At 40.7% G+C, this 22,996-nt stretch overlaps 1 protein-coding gene across 1 annotated transcript in view; it reads left to right on the top strand.

Annotated features, from left to right (window-relative positions):
- The window catches only part of CD109 (CD109 molecule), a 132,832-nt gene that overhangs the window by 18,711 nt on the left and 91,125 nt on the right, over positions 1-22,996 (top strand). The window contains exons 3-5 of the mRNA XM_077770293.1: positions 4,517-4,545; positions 11,762-11,992; positions 17,248-17,373. Coding sequence (XP_077626419.1) covers positions 4,517-4,545; positions 11,762-11,992; positions 17,248-17,373 — 386 coding nt within the window. The remainder of the gene's footprint in view (positions 1-4,516; positions 4,546-11,761; positions 11,993-17,247; positions 17,374-22,996) is intronic.

Raw genomic sequence — 22,996 nt, 5'->3', positions numbered from 1 at the left:
ATAATCCTGTATATATATATATATATATATATATAATATAATCATTATAATATCATACAGAGTATTTTCACTGCCCTGAAAACCCTCTGTGCTCTGCCTATTCATCTTTCCCTGCCACCTTGCAGCAACCTGATCTTTTTATTGTATCCATAGTTTTGCTTTTTCCAGCTGTCATTTAGTTGGAATTATATAGTACGTAGCCTTTTCAGATTGGCTTCTTTGACTTTGTAATATGCACTTAAGGTTCCTTCATGTCTTTTCATGGCCTATTAGCTCATTTCTTTTCAGAACTGAATGATATTCCATCCTCTGGATGTATCACAGTTTATTTATCCACTCACTGTCTATGGGAAACTTGGTTGCTTCCAAGCTTTGGTAATTATTAATAAAGCTGCTGTAAATAATCTGTGTGCAGATTTTTGTGGGGTCATAAAAGTTTTCAACTCTTTTGAGTAAATACCAAGGAAATATGATCGTTGGATCATGTGGTAAAGGTATGTTCAGTTTTGTAGGAAATTGCCAAACCATCTTCCTAAGTGGCTGTACCATTTTGCACTGCAGACCATCAGTATGTAAGAGCTCCTCTTGCTCCATGTCCTGGCCAGCATTTGATGTTGTCAGTGACTCATGCCAGCGTACTGGTATCTTAGTGTTTAATTTGCATTTCTGTTTGATGTGGAGCATCTTCTATTATGCTTACTTACCATCTGTATATCTTCTTTGCTGAGTTGTCTATTAATATTTTGGCCCATTTTTAGTCAAGTTATTCATTTTCTTATTATTGAGTTTTATTTCTTTTTAATTTTTACTTATTTATTTTATTAATTTTTTTTTAATGTTTATTTTTGAGAGAGAGAGATAGAGCATAAGTGGAGGAGGGGCAGGGAGAGAGGGAGACACAGAATCTAAAGCAGGCTCCAGGCTCTGAGGTGTCAGCACAGAGCCCAACTTGGTGGTCAAACCAAAAACCATGAAATTATGACCTCAGCTGAAGTCAAATGCTTACCTGACTGAGCCACCCAGGTGCCCCTTATTGTTGAGTTTTAAAAGTTCTTTGTATACTGTGGATTACAGTCCTTTATCAGATGTGTCTTTTGCACATATTTTCTTCCAGTCTGTAGCTTATCTTTTCATTGTCTTGACACTGTCTTTGGCATAGCATAAGTTTTTAATTTTGATGAAGTCCAGCTGATGAATTCTTTCTTTAACGGATTGTATCTTTGGTGTTATACCTAAAAAGACCATCTAGGTTTTCTCCTGTGCTATATTCTAGGAGTTTTATAGTTTTGCATTTTATGTTTAAGTATGATCCATTTTGAGTTAATATTTGTGTAGGGGATAAGGTCTGTCTAGATTCACTTTTTTGCATGTGGATGTCCGTTGTTCCAGCATTATTTGTTGAAGAGACAGTCTTTGGTCTATTGGATTGCTTTTGCTCATTTGTCAAAGATGATTTGATCATATTAGTAGGGGACTATTTATTGGTTCTCTCTTCTGTTCCATTAATCAATTCGTTCTTTTGCCGATACCACACTGCCTTGGTTACTGTAGCTTTACGTTAATTCTTGGAGTTGGTAGCATCAATCTTCCAACTTTGTTCTCCTTCAATATTGTAGTAGCTATTCTTCATACAGACTTTAGAACCAGTTTGTTGATGTCCATAAATTAACTTTATGGTATTTTGATTAGGATTGCATTGAATCTATGGATCAACTTGGGAAGAACTGATATCTTGATCATATTGAGTCTTTCTATCCATGAACATTGAATATCTCTTCATTTATTTACTCCTTCCTTGATTTCATTTATCAGAGTACTTTTCTCATATAGATTTTGTAACAGTTTTGTTAGGTTTACACACAAGTATTTCTGTGTTTGGGGGTGCTAATGTAAAGGGTGTTATTTTTAATTTCAAATTCCACTTGTTCATTGTCGGTGTATTTTTAACTGAGAACACACTCTCTTCACATATGCTGAGGTACGTGGTAAGATCGGAGCAAATTCTGCTGTGTGGAGGATATTCTCAATTCCATCTTTTCCCCATTTTGAACTGTTGAAATGTTTCAGTTCAAATATGTTACAGGGTTTGTCTTTTTGCATGGAAAGTACTATGGCTCCTTTAAGCAAATATTTTAACAACACAAAATTTGTCCACTAAATTGCTCTACTTATGGTGCTTTTGAATGTCTCACCAAGTTTAGTTGTTGCAATATCATAGGGCTTTTCAGTTTCACTTCAGTTAAGTATAGAATATGCTCATCCCTTTAAAAATAAGAACTTAATGAGAGGTTTCTTCCCACAAGTTGAGATATTCTTAAAGCATGATTACAGTATTTCAAAGTTAAATTTTGTGCAAATTAAACCCATCTCATATTAATACTTTGCTACACTGAAAAGATTCAGGATAAATGCTAAAGCAGGATGCTGGGAGGTCAGCAGAACCTGGGATGTTCCTGGCGAGGACTCACATGGTGTAAAAGGCCTTTCGTGATCTGGTCCAGCCTCATGTCTATAATCCTCTCTCTCTAGCTCTTTGCTTTTGTAGATTCATGCTGACCTCCACTCTTTTGCACTTGCTGCTGCTCTGCCTGGAAACTCCTCCTTTCCTTTCTCATCTGGCTAATTTTCCCTTATCCTACAACCCTAGACTCTGGCATCATTTTCTTTAGGTTCTAGCCTGGTTCCTCTGAAGTGGTCTCTGCCCTACCTTTACTGCAGCCCTTCCAGGTTGAGTTATATCTGTTTAGTTGTTTTTCCTTCTTTACCTTTCCAAGACACTTAAAAAAATTTTTTTTACATTTATTTAGTTTTGAGAGACAGAGCACAAGTGGGGAGGGGCAGAGAGAGAGAGGGAGACACAGAATCTGAAGTAGGCTCCAGGCTCCGAGCTGTCAGCACAGAGCCTGACACAGGGCTTGAACTCACAAACTGTGAGATCATGACCTGAGTTCAACTGACTGAGCCACTCAGGTGCCCCTCAAGACACTTTTTGTCCAATGTCCTATTATTTAAGAGTCTTGCTCTTTGCTTCCAATGGCGACAGTTATTGGATAAGCTGATCTGTGGTAGGGGATAAGCGATTTTGATGAATTGCTTATCTGCTGCTGAAAATATATTTGTATTTCATGGAGGCCCATTGGGGCAGTGGTCTTCAGAGATAATTCAAATTATGACACACATTGGGGATTGTGCAAGACCATTTATAAAGGTATAGGCAGAACATGGCTTAGCTTTTATTTTACTGAGCAAAACTAAGGAATTAAGGTTTTCTAATATTTAATATTTTGGTTGATAATATTTAATATTTTGGTTGAGAAAGTATATATATATAACTTTATCATCTAACTTGACATTGGTAATATGTATTAATTGACTCCGTGCCCCATGATAACAATATGAATACCTTGCTATAGAGGCATGCTATATCCCCAGTGGATATCCCTTCAAGTTTTCTGGCACTGTCATGACTTAAATGATCAAGTGCTTCCTGTGTGCCAGACACTGTTCTACACACTTTACAGGGATCAACATACTTATTCTTCACAACCACCTTGTGAGATTGGTACTATTATTAGCATGCTCATGTGATAGCTGAAAAAATGGAGCCTGGATAATAAGGTAACTTTTTCAAGGATGGGATGAGCACATGGTTGGTTCAGTATACAACTGATGTAGCCTAGTTCCAGAGGCCACTTGTTTAATTTCTGTTCCGTACTGTGCTGGGCTCTGGCGTTCGTCTGTTCCTATGGGATAGACACATGTGGCTTCCAGCAGGACGGGGACCATGTCTGTCTTGTTCATTGTGGTAAAAGTTTCTTAAATTTTCACAAATATTTCCTAAATGAAGGAACCGTGAGGGCCTGTCACCACCTCTGAACTCATGTCACTTAAATGGGAACTTTGGATAAGTATTCTTTTGTTTTTAACTTGAAACATTTTTTCTCTTGAAATAATTAGATCTGATGAGAAAGGCATGAGTTAAATTAGCAGTCCTATGTTTAGAAACTTTTCATGAAAAAATGTCTGCATCACTCTAATACCAGTGAGTCACTTATGAGTCCCAGCTCCCCCCTGACGTGACTAATGCCTTCCTTTCCTTCTTTTATCATGAGGGTCTGAGAACATAAGAAATAAACCTTAGGTTTTTTCTCAACACCGATTAAAGTGTCCCTCAAATGTGTATGACCTTAAACAGCAACAGGAACAGCAATAATAATGACAACAAAATGATAATGGAAAAGAGAAGCAGAACTTAAACTAATTTGGGGGGGGTTCACCCACTGATAGCCTTTTAAGTCTGGCTCCGCTTTCCTTAATTCTTTGGCACAAGGCTATATAATAATCTCTCAGGTGTTCTGAGCTTTAATGAAATTGTTTTGTTTTGACCAAATAAGTTTGTGATTCTGTAAGCTTATGATTCTTTCCACATTTGAAAGAGTATTTGGAGAGTTTGGGAGTTTTGTATTACCATCATATTCAAATTGTGACTCTATTTTCTTCCCTGTTTTGCTTTTAGGCTCTTTCAAGACACTTACTCTTCCATCAGTAAGTATCCATTTAAAAATTTTGGTTTCAGAAATATACATTGCATTGGTGAGACAAATAAATTAATATTCTTCGGCTTTTATATCAATTTACATTTCTTGTGAGTTTGGCTTCAGTTCAGTTTCACCTTTAAATGAAGAATAATATTACTTCAGGGCACTTGGTGGCTCATCTGTTGAGTGCCCAACTTCAGATCAGGTCATGATCTCACAGTTTGTGAGTTTGAGCCCTGCATTGGGCTCTTTTTGGAGTCAGCACTGAGCCCACTTTGGATCCTCTGTCCCCCTCTCTCTCTGCCCTGCCTCCCTCTCTCTCTTTCTTCTCTCTCTGTCCCTCTCAAAAATGAGTAAACATTAAAAAATTTTTTTTTAAATGTTACCTCAGGGAGATCCGTTATTAGCCTCTTCAAACTCATAGCAGAGATTTTCCTCTTGTGAAGCAGGGAACTTCACTGAGGGAAACCTTCCTGGACTGTTGCCACAGAAGCGTGGGCTGGTTTGGTGCTGCTTCTGCCTTCCTGAACCTTGAAGTTTGAGTGTATAATTAACACTCTGCCCCTCTGTTTCCCTGTCCTAGAAAGTGGAGGGTCACAGTGAGCCATATTGAAGACTGAGACGTTGGTGATATTGATCCTGTCTTTGTTAAAAACATTTTTTTTGTTGTTTATAATTTAATTTTTTGCATTACCTTTTCTATTTTAAAATATTTAAAATTTACTTATCTTGATTACTGATTTTTTTGCCTCCTCAAGTTTTGCACCAGAAGCAAGGGCCTCACTCACCCCACCCACTTCCTAGCTCTGGAAAAGGGGATAAAGAAACCACCTCCTTCATAAGGGTTTCTTTACCCTGCAGGTGAAATGAGATGTGAAAGTGCTGTAAAATTTGCTATGGAAGTGGAAAGAGGTTATTATTTTTGTTGAGAAAGTCATAAAACCTTATGATCAAATGCTGTTTGTGAACTGCTCCTGCTTTGTAGCTTTGATTTGGAAGTTTGCATTTTTATTACCATGTTTTGTTTTGGAGCTTCACGCTTTGGATGTACAGTGAGAAAGTAGACCACAGCATTCAACAGGAGATGCAATTTGGTATACTTTTCTGAGAACAGTTGACTAATGACTTTGTTAAAAAACAAATTTGACCCAGTCAATTTGAAAATCTAATTGGCTTAGTAAGTGATTCATGAATTGGGCAGGATCCCATCTAGCAAGTAGAGGGAAGCTCCAAAGAATAGTATAGTATGGAAGGTTTTTGTAGGTAGGAAGGTGGGGCAAGGAAGTTATCAGCAAAAGAAAAGAAAGGATTGTCCAAGGCCAGGTCACCTTCCCTTAGGGGAAAGGACATGGGGTCTTATCCTGCAGATTGCCTCATCTTCCTTTGGGTGGAGTAGGGGTAGGGGGAGAGGGCCCATGTGACAGATTACCTCATTGGTTCTTGTCAGAAACTTCCAGATTGATTGGCCTAAAATTCCACTCCCGGAAAGGTTGAAACTGCAGTTAAGTCCTGGTTTACTGTTCTGGGAGCAAATGACTCCACCTTGGGCCTGTGGTTTCTTTTTAACAACTTTAGCCTTGACACTTTACATACTTAATGTAGGATTAGCATTAGCTGATGAGCCAGGTTCCTCCATTACTTCTTGAAGGTTACTTATCAAGCATATTCAGAAACCACATTCCTTTCTGCAGGGGTGGTGGTGGGAGTGGTATTCCTGGAGAATATAGTGCTCCCAAACAGTACTTTATAAAAATTACTTATATTCCGGGGCACCTCGGTGGCTTAGTCGGTTAAGCGTCTGACTTTCACTTAGGTCATGATCTCGCGGTTCGTGGGTTTGAGCCCCGCGTCGGGCTCTGTGCTGACTGCCAGCTCAGAGCCTGGAGCCTGTTTCGGAGTCTCTGTCTCCCTCTCTCTCTGACACTTCCCTGCTCACGCTGTCTCTCTCTCTCCTAGAAATAAATTAAAAAAAAATTACTTATATTCCATAGCTGTTGTTTCTTGCCTGTTACGTTTGTACTTTCCCTCCTAAGAAATATAACTGCTTTTTCTATTGTTGAATAGGAAATAGGGAAAGAGAGCAGGTGGAAATGGGGGGAAAGCCTAATCTCAGTGATGATAAGACATTGTATTGCATTTATACCCTAAAATATTAGATGCTGGTCATGATGCTGTAGGAAGAGTATTCCAATGAGAAAATTAAAAATAAATCCTGTGTAATAGAATTGCCTTGTAGCAGAAGAGGCTGGGATTTAAGTTCAGGAGCCACAGCTTAAACTACAACTGTCTGGTTTCATGAGAGAAGCCTGTAGTTTCACAGGCTGGAAGTGTAGAAAGGCTGGAAAGAGAAAGCATCAGGCTTGGATGGTTCCAACAATGCCAGTTTATTACAAATTGCACTCTTCCAAACTGTCATTAGCTGGTCTTTGGCTGCTATTATTCTTTTAAGCCTTATCTATTCTTTTAAGTGTTAAGTTGGAAATACTAACTCCAACACCCTGTGTTTGTCTTTCCTAGTAATGCCATTTCTATTGTAGACAGATATAGCAATTATCTATTGAGAGCTTTCTTAGACATTATGTTTAGGAGTATATTCCTTTTCTACTAAAACAAAAATTTAAAGACTTTGTCATAAAGTGTGTCTCAGAGAATTTGATAATGCTTGGCAGAAATAGAAAGTTCTTTATTGTTATGAGTTGTCAGTTAAAATAGACTCAGTTTTCAGAGAGTGCACTTGCATTCTGATGTTTGTAAATGTAATATTTCGGTTTTTTTGAGGTTCTCATGAATTATTGCTGTAAAATGTAAATATTTTGACTGCATTAACACAAATGTGTTTTTAATATCTGATTAGCTCATTGTTTCTATTTTTGATACAGTACAATCAGCTTTTAATAAGTAAATAAAAAAACAATTGATGCTTAATATAAAGGTTATTTTTTTGCACAAAATGTGGTAGGGGAAATTTCTTTTATTCTCTGTAAATAAATCCAACTTAACATGAGAGAAATGTTTTTAAAGTTAGGAATGTTGTTGACATTTATTTTACGTATAATTAATATTTTTAAAATATATTTTTAGTAGAAACTGTCATCATAAAGTCCTCAATTTAATTTTGAAAGTTATTTGAAATCTCTACTACTTTTAATAACTGGCATTATTAATGAAGTAGAGTAGGATAAATCCTATTTTGTTGTCTCAGTTTCCTTGATAAATATCATTGATAATTGGTCATTCATAGAAGATGAAATGGTTTTCGTCATCCCAGATTAGTCCTTACCCTCCAAGAATCTTTTTACAATTTTTATTTTTATTTAAAAATTTAAAAAAAGTTTTTATTTATTGATTTTTTAAATATTTTTATTTATTTCTAGGAGAGAGAGAGAGAGACAGCGTGAGGAGGGGAGGGTCAGAGAGTGAGGGAGTCACAGACTCTGATAAACAGGCTCCAGGCTCTGAGCTGGCAGTCAGCACAGAGCCCGACGCGGGGCTCGAACCCACGAACCGCGAGATCATGACCTAAGCGAAAGTCGGACGCTTAACCGACTAAGCCACCCAGGTGCCCCAGCTTTTATTTATTTTTGATACAGAGAGTAAGCACGAGCTGGGGAGGGGCAGAGAGAGAGGGAGGCAGGAATCGAAGCTGACTCCACACTGACAGCAGAGAGCCCGATGCGAACTCAAATTCACGAGCGATGAGATCATGACCTGAACTGAAGTCAGACTCTTAGCCAACTGAGCCATCCAGGTGCTCCAATTTTTATTTATTTTTATTTTATTTTTAAGCAAACTCTATGCCCAAGATGGGGCTTGAACCCATAACCCCAAACAAGAGTTGCTCACTCCACTGACGAAGCCAGCCAGAAAACCCTCACCAACGACCTTTTTGAGTATACCTGCCTTAAATACCCTGGGCAAAGAGCAGTCATTTACTCAGAAAATTTGCTTTTATGTATACACAGAATAGACTTAGCATAATGAGAATTTAGCATGTCCCTCTCAGATGCCAATTGATACTTGGCTGATCAAAGCCCCTTGTTACTGCACTGTTGCCAGACAGTGTCCATCTGTGGGAACTGTGTCTTTCTCCAGCCTTCTGTTCTCAGCTCAACATGTAAAACTACAAAATCCCTGTGGGAAACTAATTGGTTCTTGTATAAGAGTCACGGGAATCTCTGATGAGGGAACCTCTTTATTACCACTTCTGGGAAGTCTCTCTGTAACTGACCCCAAGAAGACAGAAGGCAATTGGTCAATAGAGATATAGGAGCTTTTATTTCTTTCTGGTGTCCTCTCCCCTGTGGGAAGCAGGTTACAACCCATTCTAGGTCTGTGACAGAGAAAAACCTCCATAAAGATTGCTTAAAATCCACACAATTTTCTTCATACTCTCTCACAGTATGTCCCTCTGCTGTTAACAGTGGAGGGCCAAGGTCTCTGCTACAGCCCAGCATTGGTAGTGCCATGCAAAGTCTGCAGTGACACCACAAGGCAAATGGTTTAGTCACCCCTGGTCTACTGACTGAAACACCAAGTTCATTTGTACTCTCTGACTTTCCAGCCCTGGGATGAACACTGAGGCTTTGGGGAGGCAGAATTACCTAAATCTTATATATGGAGGGTGGGCAGGGTTTCCAATGGGGCAATTAAAAAAGCAAATTACTTGGGGTGGCTGAAAGGAGCATAAAGATAGTACCATCTCCACTTGTGTTACTTCTGCTTCTTTATTTGGCGTCTTCATGGTTAAATAGGCCTCTTTAGTTTTGAGCCTCTGCATTATTACTTTGACATAAATCTTCAATCTACTATCAGTTCTGGAGTCTCTGTGCCACTAAAAATGATCAAAGTATATCCAAATCATAAAAAGCAATCCTATCAAATACCATATTTTAAATGTAAAGTATTTATGAATCTTTGCCATATATGTGATATGCTGGCATATATAATTTTCTGCTTATAGTTCAAAAATATCTCTTTAAAAGAATCTGAGAACTGAAGTATCATTTGAAAAAATAGAATATAAGAATGCAAGTTCCAAGCTAGACCCTCAGCCTTACTAGGGCATCCATCTTTGGCTCACGTTGTATTCCAAGGATTAGAACAACTTGTAGCTAGGAGGTGCTCAATAAATATTTATTGAAGAAAAGCAAAAATTGGCACTAGAAGTTATGCGAATGTGATGCTACTAATTGTTCTTTCTAACATTTTATTAAGAATTTTTCCAATATACAAAAAACTTGCAAGAATTTCCTGGTGAGCACTTCTGTACCCACCACTCAGAATCTACCATTAACACTTTATTATACTTGCTCTATTCCATATCTATACATCTATTTGTCTTTGTATCCATTAATTCATCTTATTTTTAAACATTTTTTGTGTTTATTTACTTATTTTTTAAGAGATAAGGAGAAAGCAAGCCAGAGAGGAGCAGAGAGAGAGGGAGAGATTGAATCCTAAGCAGGCTCCATGCTGTCAGCACAGAGCCCAATGCAGGTCTTGAACTCATGAACCGTGAGATCATGACCTGAGCTGAAACCAAGAGACAGATGCTAAACCGTTTGAACCACCCATGCACCCTAATTCATCTTATTTTTAAAATGTGTCTCCAATAAATTGTGAACATCAGTACTTCTCTCCCTAAATATTTTTTGCTGACCGTTTTATTGGTGGATTGTTACATTTCCTTCATAGTCTCATCCATATTGTAAGCTTCAAGGTAACTGCTGTTACTAGAAGATCTCTGAGCTTTCTGTGGATAAAACTTATTTGCCAACATGAGCCAGAATTTAGTTTCAGAACCTCAGGTTTATTATAATGAAAACCAAATAAAAGTCAGGTGTGCTAGTCATCTATTGTTGCATAACCAATTATCCCAAAAGCTTTGGCATAAAACTGATGATCCCAAAGCTTTGGGCTATTACAAGGCTGCTGTCAGGATGTCAGTTAGACCTGCCTTCACCTGAAGGCTTCAGTAGGTCGGGGATCCTCTGTAAGGTAGTTCACTCGTATGGCTATCCAGCTGGTGGTGGGTGTTGGTGGGAGACCTCAGTTTCTCCCTATGTGGGCCTCTCCACAGGCTTCTTGAGTGTCCTCCTCACATGGCAGCTGGATTCCCTCACAGCGAAGAATCCCAGAGAGAAAGAGAACCAGGAAGAAGCCATCCATTCTCTAACACAGCTTCATTCTTTTCTTGAGAAGCAAGTCCCTAAGTCTGGGGAATGAGATTCTACCTTTTGAAGGGCAGAGGGTCAGAGAATTGTCAGACATGTTTGAAAGACATCACACAGAGGCTTTTATTTACAGTAGTATAGCTCTTCTTGGGTTTGAATCTCAGCTAGTAACCTGGAGCAGCTTCCCAAACTCCTCCAAGCCCCAGGTTCCTTCTGTATAAAATGGTGTCAGTAAGAGCACCCACCTGAAGGATTGTTGGAAAATGACACAGGTCACGTAAGCTGCCGAGTATGGCTTCAAGTCTGTTAATGCTGGCAGGTAGGAATTCTGCCGGTAATAGCAGTAGGAAGGCAGCAGCACCCCCGACCTTCCCAAGACTACGACCTATGATGTGCAGGATGCAGGAAGAGAGCGCACTATAGAAAAGAGTTCGAAAGAGATATGGTGGGGCCGTAAGGAAAGAAGTCTTGTGCAAATTGTGCTTTTCACCAGTTGACTGCCTCAAAGAGGGAGGCATGGAAAAAAGTGCTGAAAGACATTAGATAGTCTGAACCCCCAATGACTGTTAGGAAGAATATGCACTTGGACTAGGAAATGACAAGGTGACCGGTGCTGAGCCCTCCATTCTGAGAACCCTGCAATTTAACGGGAGAGAAAACTACAGGATGTTAAGAGGGAAAACAAATTGTTTAACATTGGTGCCTAGGAGAGGCAAGTTTTACAACATGGCAATTACTTTTAATAATACTATAGATTTAAATGTTCTATTCTTGGGGCGCCTGGGTGGCTCAGTCAGTTTAGTGTCCGACTCTTGATTTCGACTCAAGTCATGATCTCACGGTTCATGGGTTTGAGCCTGATGGCAGGCCTGCGCTGACAGTGCAGAGCCTGTTTGGGATTTTCTCTCTTTCCTCTCTCTACTCCTTCCCTGCCCCCTCAATGAAATAAGTGAACTTAAAAAAAAATATAAATTTCTCTGTTCTAATTTATAATTAAAAACATTTTCGAGGTAAAATAATGAGAATGTCTGATCTCTTCATTTTCTCCAGCTACCTCTGAACAGTGCAGATGGGATTTATGAGCTACGTGTAACTGGACGTGCCCAGGATGAGATCTTATTCTCTAATAGTACGCGCTTATCATTTGAGACCAAGAGAATGACTGTCTTCATTCAAACAGACAAGTCCCTCTATAAGCCAAAGCAGGAAGTGAAGTTTCGTGTCGTTACACTCTTCTCAGACTTTAAACCTTATAAAACTTCTTTAAACATTCTAATAAAGGTAAGTGCCAGCTAGAAATAAAGTAAGAAGTTCAAGCCATCTTACTACAGCTCTCTGCAAAGTTCCAGTCAAGTTATCTTAGATTTTGCCATGGGTAAACTTCTCTCCCAACAAGAGAATACTCTGTCTTGGAAGGGAAATGGGAGAGCAGTGGGTTCAGAGCTCAGGCTCCAAAGTTGGCTGGCTTGGACTCCAGTCCTTGCTTCTTCATTGATTAATTCATTTGTTAAACATGTTTTGAACTTTTGTGTTCAGGCCTCTGGGGTGGGGCAGTGAGCAGAACAGATTAAATCCCCTGCTCACATCAAGCTTATATTTCAGTGAATAGTGTGGAGACAGGCACTAAATAAACACATAAGTATGTATACAAAGGGATTGGTGTGTGCTTGTGTGTGTGTGTGTGTGTGTGTGTGTGTGTGTAAGAGAGAGAGTGTTTATGTTTGCTCTTTTCTCTAGGTTGTTAGGGAGTCCTATGTGAGCAGAGACCTAAAGGAAATAAAAGAATGAGCCCATACATACAGCGGGAACAGCTTGTGTAAAGGCCCTGAGGCGGGAACTTGTTGGGTACATTGGAGGAAAAATAGGCTGATAGTGTACCAGGGCGTGAGGGGACAAATATTAGGAGATGAGGTAAGATATAGCTACGTGGGTTGGAGGAGGGGTGGATCATACAGGGTCTTCTTGGGCATGATATGGACTTTGGATTTTACTGAGGGAAGTGAGATTTCACTGGAGAATTGTGAGGACAGGCGTGATGTGATTTGACTTATAAGAGGATCACTGTCTGCTCTAAATAGAATAGATGCTAGTTGTGTGAGAAAATTAATCTCTCTGAGCCCCAGTTTCTTTATTTGTAAAATGTGTAATAATAATAATACCTCACAAAGGTTTTTGTGAGATAATCCAAGCAAAGCATTTAGAACTATGCCTGCCACATAGTACGTGCTCACTGAACATTAGCTCTTTTTATAATGCGAACTCCATTGGCAGGGAGTCATTTGGCCTCTGCTGCTTGCACACTCTGATGGTCCGGAGGCAGGTAGTTGGACTGAGTGTTTTCCTGTGGGAACCAAGTTGAGGACTGTTGAGATCCTGCTGGACCTGCTTTTCTACGCTTAGGCTGCAGAGAATACAAGACATTTGATCCTTACATGGAAATAAGGTGATCAACTCACCCCAGTTTGCCTGGGTCTCTCTTGATTTTATAACTGAAAAGTCCCTGGTCCTGGGAACCCTCTTGGTGACCTTCTGTGTTCTCATGAATGACACAGAATGGAAGGCAAATTTAGGTTTTTTTAGTTCAGTATCTTCCTATTCTTCTTAACTTCTGTGTTGCTATAAATTAAACTAAAAGCCAAACAAAAATCAAGCAAACAAGCACATATACGTGTAACTTTAAGCCAGACATCCTCGGGCATCCTGCTCAATGCGTATTTCTTGAATTTGCAAGAATTGCCATTCTGTGAATCTCTGCCTTCACTGTATAATGGAATGTCTATAAAGGAGGTTGACATAGTGAATAGCATGTCTAAATTCAAGTAGCTTTCTAAGCAGGGCTTTATGGACTGCAGTCATATCATCCTTCATCATTTGTCCACATATGCTGAGAGCTTAGTGTCTGCCAGAAACGAAGTGTAAGATGGAGGATTTGGAGGTCATCTGCCTGTCTCTAGCTGTTTATATCCAATCTGCCTCGTTCTACCTGCGGTAATGAAAGTCAGCACTTGATAAATTGCCTACTCTAGGCATTAACTCAGAACCAACCCTGCTGATGCGGGACAAATACCTCACAGAGGTTTTTGTGGGGATTAAGTGAGATAATTTAAGTAAAGCATTTAGGACTGTGCTGGTCTGTGCGTTTTTATTATTTTGCCTCGCTATGGTGCTTTAAGATCTGCCTTTGAAGCCTTTGATTTGTACTCTTGGGCTCTTCTCTACAACTTTGGACTTAGCTTGACACATTTGGCTTTCTCAGAAGGGCTCAGAGAGACCTCTGGGCCTGAGAAATCCTACTGGCCTTACCAACACGTGGCCCTCTCGGCCCGGGGAGGGGCGTTTAGACTAAAATTCTACCTGGAGCCCAGAATGTTTGGGAACTGTGCCCAGGGGGTTTCCATACTCTGCTCTCTGCACCCGGGCAGTGAGGCTGGGATGTGAACTCAGGTCCAGCCTTGTAACTTGAGGAAGCCAGATGGGAGCTCTGATGCCCACGCTGCTGTGTTTCCCCCATCTGAAAAACAGTCGTTTGGGCCAGAATGTGGTGTTTTCTACATCCTTCAGTGTAGAATAGTTGGTTTCTTGGCAAAACTTCCCAGAATAAAGTGGAACTTAGTGTAACAGGCGCCCCTGACTTGAACCAAGTTGTACCCTCTAGTATAGTACCACCTGCAGGCTAATGTGGAGAATGCATTTGATGGCTAGAAGGCTAACTTCTCGGAATCCATCCCGCCCAGTCAAGATGATAGTCAATGATACTGTAATAGTGGGCGACCTACTGAGACAGCGAGTAGCTACACTTGTGGTGAGCATAGCAGAGTGTATAAACTTGTCAAATCGCTAAGTTGTGAAAAAACAAGATGTAAATAAAATATTGACTGTCAGTCACAGCATATTCAGGGGTGCTCAGTGTTTTTTTTTTTTTTGTCATTGGATATTATTAAATTTGCCTGCCTTGATAACTCACCTTCTCAGGTTGAAAGGGCCTTCAGAGCCCTTTTGGCAGTGGTAAAAACATGCCCTACCCCTGCTCTGATTCTGGTTTCCTCTGGCTAATCCGGCCTGACACTATGGTGCCTTCAAAAGTTCCAAGGAAGGTGGCAAGGCTGGCTTCTACCCCGACTTCCTTCCTGAAGAAGGTGTTGCTTCTTGTACATGTGAATGACCTTGTATGGAAACAGCCGAGGTGGCCTTGGGGGTGTAACTTGTGACTATCCCCTGATACTCTGGCATGGAGCAGCCGTGACAAAAGCAGGACCTCATCCCTGGTGAGGTGAGGGGACCACCTTGTTTAGGTGATTTGACTTCTCCAGTTCTACATGCTAGACAGACTCCAGGTGCATAACCCAGGACTCTGAGGAGTGGCAGAAATACTCCTCGTGGATGTATTCTCCAGCCAGGGATTTATTGCTTGAGACAGAGTGGCACAGGCAGCAGGTACTGTGCTGTGCTGAAGCACCTGACAGATCCAGAACCATCTGAAGGTGACTCAGCACAAGGGGCCACTCTTCCAGCATCTCCAGCATGTGGCTGTTCTGGTTGTGGCAGGGACACTGCTCATGTTTTACATGGCTGGCCTGTGTGCGTCCTAGCAGGAGAGGACGACGTACAAATGCTGGGTTCCGCTGTGGTGCCAACATGCGCGGCCGTTTGAATCCTGATGTGTAAAAACTTTGGTGTTTCTACATTCACTGTGTTTTCTTGCTGGTGACGGTTAGGCTTAGGCCTAAGACAGGCTTGACAAACCAGAGGGATTATCTCATTCACTCCCAACTGTCCAGATCCTCTGGGTTCAAAGTCCTCAAGGACTTCATTTAGGACTTCCTTTTTTTGTAGGGCCACGGTACCACCTGGGAGAAGGGTAAACCTTCACCAAAATAATGCACCAGTGGAGTATGAACATTCCTTTCCTTACAGTTTAAATAACACTGGGAATTTATTTTTTATTTTTGCCAGGCTGACGGAAGAGAAATAGTATTCTTTGTTTTCACCCACGTGTCACGCTGTGCCAGGCACAGGAGACCCAGCTGCTGATTACAATGCCCGTCCCAGGAGTTTGCCAAGGAGAGTGACCTGATTAGTCTTGACTTGCTTTTGGTCTTTGGTTTTAACAATTAGTTTCTGGCTTACTAGACCACTCCTGACTCACTTCTCAGCATTGTCCTTACCTCTGACTTTCACATTCTCCCCTACTCAGGGAGGGAGGTTACTTCTGGCTTCCATTAACTGGGCTGACCCACTACCTCCAGTCAAAGGATAGAGAAGAAGAATCAGGGAAAATATTTGATCCCTGCTCTCAGGAGGCCACAGTCTAGTTGGGAACAAAAAACCCCGTGTAACCCATGAGTACAATAAACAGTAGTATGCCCCAGATGTACCAGGGGCTCTGCAGGAAGTGGCCATTTTGTTTGTTGGAAGCATGTATAGGAGGCAGGACACCGGAGTTTATTTTACCCGTCGGACAGGAAGGGAGGGAATTCTTTGCAACAATTGTAGAGGCTGAGAAGCATGGGCTTTTGGGGGTGAATTACAAACAAAACTATATATTTAGAGGAAGATGAGCATAGAAATATAGATGGAGTCAGACTGCTAAGTTATGTAAACTGTGTAAAGAAGTATAGACCTCATTCTGTAGGCAAAAGAAAGCCATCACCACCTTGTGGTCCAGTGTAAGTTTATAGCCAGTGTTTATTCCGTTTGTCGTATGTCAGGAACGGTACCAAGGGTTTCGGCTACTTTGTCTCAGTCTCAGAGTTGTGTTTCAGATGGATAACATTGGGGAAGATGTATTGGAGGGGCAAGATTGGAGGAGGGAGATGAGTTGTAACAGAAAACCGAACATGGCGGCTAGATCTGAGGATTAGAGAGAGATGAAAGAGGCGGAGTTGACAGGCTGTGATGTGGGGAGAGGCCTGGGACGACTGCTGGAGTGGCTCGGCGGAGTGCTGCGTGACGGGATCACTGGGGAAGTCTAGGAAGACTGAGGTGTTTTCCATGCATCCCCTTGGCCAAACATGGCTGTGACACGTTTTATTGGATTAAAAGGTGCGTGGGTTCAAATCCTGAATTCACGGATTATTTACAGTTGAGTGTGTACCTAACCTCTCTGGGAATCTGTTTTTGCTATAATGTGAGGACAGCCCTACCCTGAGGGAGAGTTGTGATGACTGAGTGATGTATGAGTGATGATGTTAAGACCGAGTGCCTGACACATAGTGGGCCCTGAATATACGAGGCCTGTTATCTCTAGTTAACAATGACAACACAGGTTTGGTGATACACACGTCGTGGTGTTCCATAAAGAGAGAAATGTGGTGCCAAGAATTGAAAGGTGGAACAGAAAAAAGATCTTCTCAGGAGTGTATGAGAAAGGAAGAAATTCTGATTTGTCTTCTTTAGTAACATATAGACAACATTTTCCAAAACCTGTCTCTGTGCCATATTTAGGATGTCCCTGGGAGTACCACAGGGAGGGGATCATTCATAACACATGTACGTGGCAATACTTATATAGTTAACGTGTATGGTTTTCATTGTAGGACCCCAAGTCCAATTTGATCCAACAGTGGCTGTCAGAACAAAGTGATCTTGGCGTCGTTTCCAAAACTTTTCAGTTATCTTCCCATCCAATACTTGGTGACTGGTCCATTCAAGTTCAAGTGAATGTGAGTATAAATATATTTTTAGGGGGAATGCTAAAATAATTTAATTAGGTCAGGTGGGGAAATATCTCCAACACCATTTATTCAATGAACAGAAAAGTGTTAATCTGAACATCTAGATAATATAAGTGGTTTATTTTGACTTTACTCTGTTTATCAATACAATCTTTCATTGTAACATGTTACAGTTTTAATCATTTTTGCCTTTTTCTGTAATACAATGTGTGAAGATTAAAACATTTTGCATTTAATGTAAAACTGATTACTGTTTATTTTACTTATTCAGTGCCGACATTGAGTATTTTAAAACTAAGCAATGGATGCATAGTTATTATTTGGCAAACTTTGTGTCTCTGAATAATGACTCCTGATGAGATTGGATTAACCTACTTTATCATTGTTTTTAAAAACACAGTGATTGGGGCGCCTGGGTGGCTGAGTTGGTTAAGTGTTTGACTTCAGCTCAGATCATGATCTCATGGTTCATGTTTTGAAGCCCTTCAAAGGGCTCTGTGCTGACAGCTCGGAGCCTGGAGCCTGCTTCGGATTCTGTGTCTCCCTCTGTCTCTGCCCCTCTCCCTCTGCGCGCATGCGTGCTCTCTCTCAAAAAAAATTTTTTTAAAAATACAAAAAATAAGAAACAATGATTTTAAACAACCACACCAATTTTCCGCTCGCCAGGTCCTCTTTCTCCCCAGCTCCTCCACCTACTTCCTTTGTTCGTTGCCAACCTTTGTAGGTCTGAGATTAACAGGGCAGACTCGTGAAAATGCCCTCATCTCTCAGCCTTAGGTTTTCTCCTGTGCATCCCTGTGTCATGTTTCAGGATTCATTGAATATTTTCCCATTTTTTTGGAGTTTATTAAAATAGATATAAATTTGTGAATAAGAGTTTTTGAAAACAGTTCTATTAAAACAGCTGTTGACATTTTGGACAAAAATTCTTTTCTGTGGGCATTGTCGGGTACACTGTAGGATGTTTAGCAGTATCTTTGGCCTCAGCCCCTCAGATGCCAGTAGCAGCCCGAGTGTGACAAACAAAAATGCCTACAGACATCGTCAATGTCCCTGGGGGGAAAATACCCTCTCCCTTCCCCATTGAGAAACACTTTATTAGAAAGAAAAATCATTCATTAACATAAGACCTTAAGTGGGATAACTGTACCAAGTACTTAATAAATAAAAATTAAAAAAAATAAATCCCCATTCTGCTTTTAGGAAGAGGTCACATCCTAAAAGCAGAACTAGTCCCTCTTAGCCAGCACATGTGTTTTGAGCACCCATGTAAAGATGAACAGTGCTTGCAGGGAGGTTGTGCTGCAGGGTTAAGACAGACGGGCAGTGAGAAAGTGTAGAGGTGTGTATAGGGATCAGGGAAGCCTGGAGGAGGGGGTGCTGAGCTCTAGGGAAGCCAGACATCTGCATTTATGGAGAAAGAGGAAAATCAATGTTTGTGACACTTCACAGAGAGAGAGCTATGTGTAGAGGCTGGGAAGGTGGAAGAGAGCCTCACAGTTCTGGGGGTTTGGGAGAAGTTTGGTGTTACTGGCACATGTGGAGAATGATGGGAATTGATGATTAGGATGTATACTGTGAGTGTGAAGGAATTAGGGTTTTCTTCTCAGTGCCCACCTTTGATTTCACTATCGAGTTCTCCAGGATCACTTGTTTATCCATTTGTCCGTCTTTCTGTCTCTCTGTCCCTTTATCAAATATGTGAGGGCTTATAGGGCAGTGGTGGAAACAAGGAGATAAACATGCAAAATCTGTCTTCAAAGACCATTGTTGTGCTGACATGGTAATATGATAAAAATTGAATAACATAAGCGTGACAGGAAAACAAGGCACTGGAGGAATTGTCAGGTGCTGAGTCAGCACCTGATGAGGTGGATGAGGTGGATGAGGTGGATCCAGGTGCTTCTTTTTTATAAAATTTATTTTATTAAAAATGTTTTTAAAATTATTCTTTATTTAAATTCAATTTAGTTAACATATAGTGTAATAATGATTTCAGGAAATGAAGTTAGCAATTCATCACTTACATATAACACCCAGTGCCCATCCCAAGTGACCTCCTTAATGTCCATCACCCACTTAGCCCATCCCCCCACCCAACACCCCACCAGCAACCCTCAGTTTGTTCTCTGTATTTAACAGTCTCTTATGGTTTGTCTCCCTCTCTGTTTTTATCTTATTTTTGCTTCCCTTCCCCTATGTTCATCTATTTTCTTTCTTATATTCCACATATGAGTGAAAACATATATTTGTCTCTCTGATTGACTTATTTTGCTTAGTATGATACACTCTAGTTCCATCCACATTATTGCAAATGGCAAGATTTCATTCTTTTTCATCATCAAGTAATATTCCATTGTATCTATGTACCACATCTTCTTTATCCATTCATCAGTTGACAGACATTTGGTCTCTTTCCATACTTTGGCTATTGTCCATAGTACTGCTATAAACTTTGGGGTACATGTGCCCCTTCAAATCAGCATTCCTGTATCCTTTGGATAAATACCTAGTAGTGCAGTTGTAGGGTAGTTCTATCTGAAAAAATTTTTTTTTTTTACAAATAGTTTATTGTCAAATTAGTTTCCACATAATACCCAGGGCTCATCGCCACAAGTGCCCTCCTCCATGCCTACCCCCCTCCCCCCCTCTATCTGAAATTTTTTAAGGAGCCTTCATACTATTTTCCAGAATGGCTGTACCAGTTTGCATTCCTACCAGCAGTGCAAAAGGGTTCCTCTTTCTCTGCATCCTCGCCAACATCTATTTCCTAAGTTGTTAATTTTAGCCAGTCTGACAAGTGTGAGGTGGTATTTCATTGTGGTTTTGATTTGTATTTCCCCCACCAGGTGCTTCTAAGGGTGCAGTGTGACTTGGGCTAGTGTGGGATAGAGAAGGTGTATTGTAAGAATGAGTGCTGATGCTTTTGGACCGCATCTCACTGTCTCTCTGGCCCCTATCATTGTCCCCTCATTCTTCTGTCAACCTCTATGGTGTTTCTAGTCCAAATCTGGACTGGTGGCATTGGCTCAGCTAAATAACCATCCTTCAAGCAACCCACTTCATCGGTGGCTGTGGATGGGCTTCCCCTGGGTCAGGTGTTCACTGTTGGTCCACTCAGAGGCACTTCTGCATGGTGGCCGGGGGCAGTCTCAGCTGTGTGGCAGCCTCTAAAAGGTTAATTTGTTCAGTGAGTGGTGAGCAGGATATATACCAGAAGACAGGGGACAATAGAATAGTGGAGAAAGGCTTTCGGAAGATGTGAGATCATAGGTTGAAAGATTTACAGGATTTCTCATGTAGAGGCTTGTGGACTGGATCTGTCATGTTGCTTTGGTAGGAAAAGAAAGACAAGGAAATGTAGGTGCTTAAAAAATTCAAATCATTTACAAGATTTGGCCTTTGCCCACCTTTTCAGCTTCATTAAGTGCCACCCTTCTCCTGGAATGGCCTTGGGTGGCCTAATCCCTGTAGACATTCCCATATCACTCTGTGCTTCTCTTGGTTCATTCATGTCACTTTTAACTGTTGGCACCTAATAGACTAGTCTTTTGGGCTTGTTCACATCTGTATCTCTGTAACTTAGCACGTGTTTCACACATGGATATTAGTATTTATTAGATGAGTGTATTAAAGCCATTTAATAATCATTTGCATTGAAATACATATAATTTCCCCTTTTCCACATTCTGTAAGGCATCTTTATCTTATAGGAAAGACAAGCATATTGATCAGGTACATGGTGATATAATGTTTTTTCCCCCAGTTTTATTGAAGTACAATTGACAAAAGGATAAGCTACTTAAGTGTACAATGTGATTATTTGATATGCATACATGTAGTAAACGGATTCCTTACAGGTTATATAATGTCAAGGCACACACTAAGGAAATCTAAGTACTTTTATTTAAGAGTCCTTTCAGGGCCACCAGGGGTCAGTATAATCAAAGAAATGTTATGGGAAGCAAACCCAGATCCTATATTGGTCTCTGGTTTTTATCTTTTCCTGACTCCTGCACAGCATTCAGAGATTGTTTATTGCTTTTTATTGAACTCCTTTTTCTTTCAGCAGTGAATAATGAGTGTGGTGGAAATATATTTATTATTTAAATAGTCCACCACTGTACGCCATATTTTTGTTTTTTCTAAGGCAGTGACCATTCTCAGTATAAATTTCAGGGAAGGTGGGGCGCCTGGGTGGCTCAGTCGGTTAAGCATCTGACTTTGGCTCAGGTCATGATCTTACAGTTTGTGGGTTCGAGCCCTGCATTGGGCTCTGTGCTGACAGCTAGCTCAGAGCCTGGAGTCTGCTTAGGATTCTGTGTCTCCCTCTCTCTCTGACCCTCCCTGCTCACGTTCTCTCTCTCTCTTTCAGAAATAAATAAAAAAAATTTTAAAAAGAAAATCATCTAAAAATATGTAAATTTCAGGGAAGGGAAAATATTTGTTTCAGAAGAATGTTTTGAAATCCCATTTGTCTCTAGAAAAAATATGGAGTGATCTAGTATTAGGCTTACCAGAGCTTTGATTTGTAGTGACTGTAATCAGTGTGGCATTCTTTTGTTTTTCTTTAAGTGTTTATTTTGAGGGAGAGAGGGAGGGAGGGGCAGAGAGCGAGGGGCAGAGAATTACAAGCAGTCTCCAGGTTCAGGGCAGAGCCCTGTTCAGGACTTGATCTCACAACTATGAGATTACGACCTTGACTTGAGATCATGACCAGGAGATAATGACTTGAGCCAATATCGAGTAGTATAAAAGGTGTAGGATGGAAGATGGGCCCCTAATTCATTCTTTAATTCTCTAGTGGTGAGACTCTGAGCTCTTTACCTTGATTCTTTAGGTACGTAGCTCTAGGGAGATCTCTGCCTCCCTAGTCTTACTATATCAATTTTTTTGGGAAAAAATTTTTTTACAACAGCTTCTCTGGTCATTTAGATGCACAGCCAGCTTGGGGACCACTCAACTAGGTAACTTTGCCGTTTCTTCTAGTTGTCTCACTCAGCAGCAGTATTAGCGTGGGGACAAGAAACTGAAGGGAGAGAACTCAACTCAGTAGTCCCAAGGCTTGAAATCAGTCCTTTGGAGCCCTGTCTGATACATGTAGGTATCAAGTTATTATGCAATTCAGAAGCAGTCTGCAAAGGATTGTTCCTTTGTTTATAGCAGTTTCATCTATCTTCTTTCGAGTTAGTTGTTGTCAAAAGGTTAGTAAGGTTTGCTAGCATCTCATGGCTTTTTATAGCCTTTCAGAGTGCTCCTTATCTTTCTGGACTTGCTGCCTAGCTGTGGCCTGGGTCAGTTTTCTTCTGCTGGAGCTGTTTGTCCTTTGTAGAGGAGTTCCTTTGTAGGGAACTGTTTGGACAGTTCCCGTCCTTGAAGCTCTCTGCAAGTAGCATCTGGTAACCCTTCCGCTGGCTTGTGATGACAGCTTAACAGAAAGCATGGAGCAAACTGTGACAGGTCAGAAAACAGTGGCATCCTCTCTGGAATGTAGATGCAGTTTCCAAAATACTTTTGCTAGCCTCCGCTTAAAGGAAGCCTGCTTTTTTTGGGAAAGACTTCAAGTTCTTACTTCCATGTGCTGGGAGAAAGGGGAGGGGAGTTGGTTTTA

Source organism: Crocuta crocuta, unplaced genomic scaffold, assembly GCF_008692635.1.
Source record: "Crocuta crocuta isolate KB4526 unplaced genomic scaffold, BGI_CrCroc_1.0 scaffold270, whole genome shotgun sequence".
Taxonomy (NCBI): Eukaryota; Metazoa; Chordata; class Mammalia; order Carnivora; family Hyaenidae; genus Crocuta; species Crocuta crocuta.
This window is presented reverse-complemented; position numbering and strand designations above follow the sequence as displayed.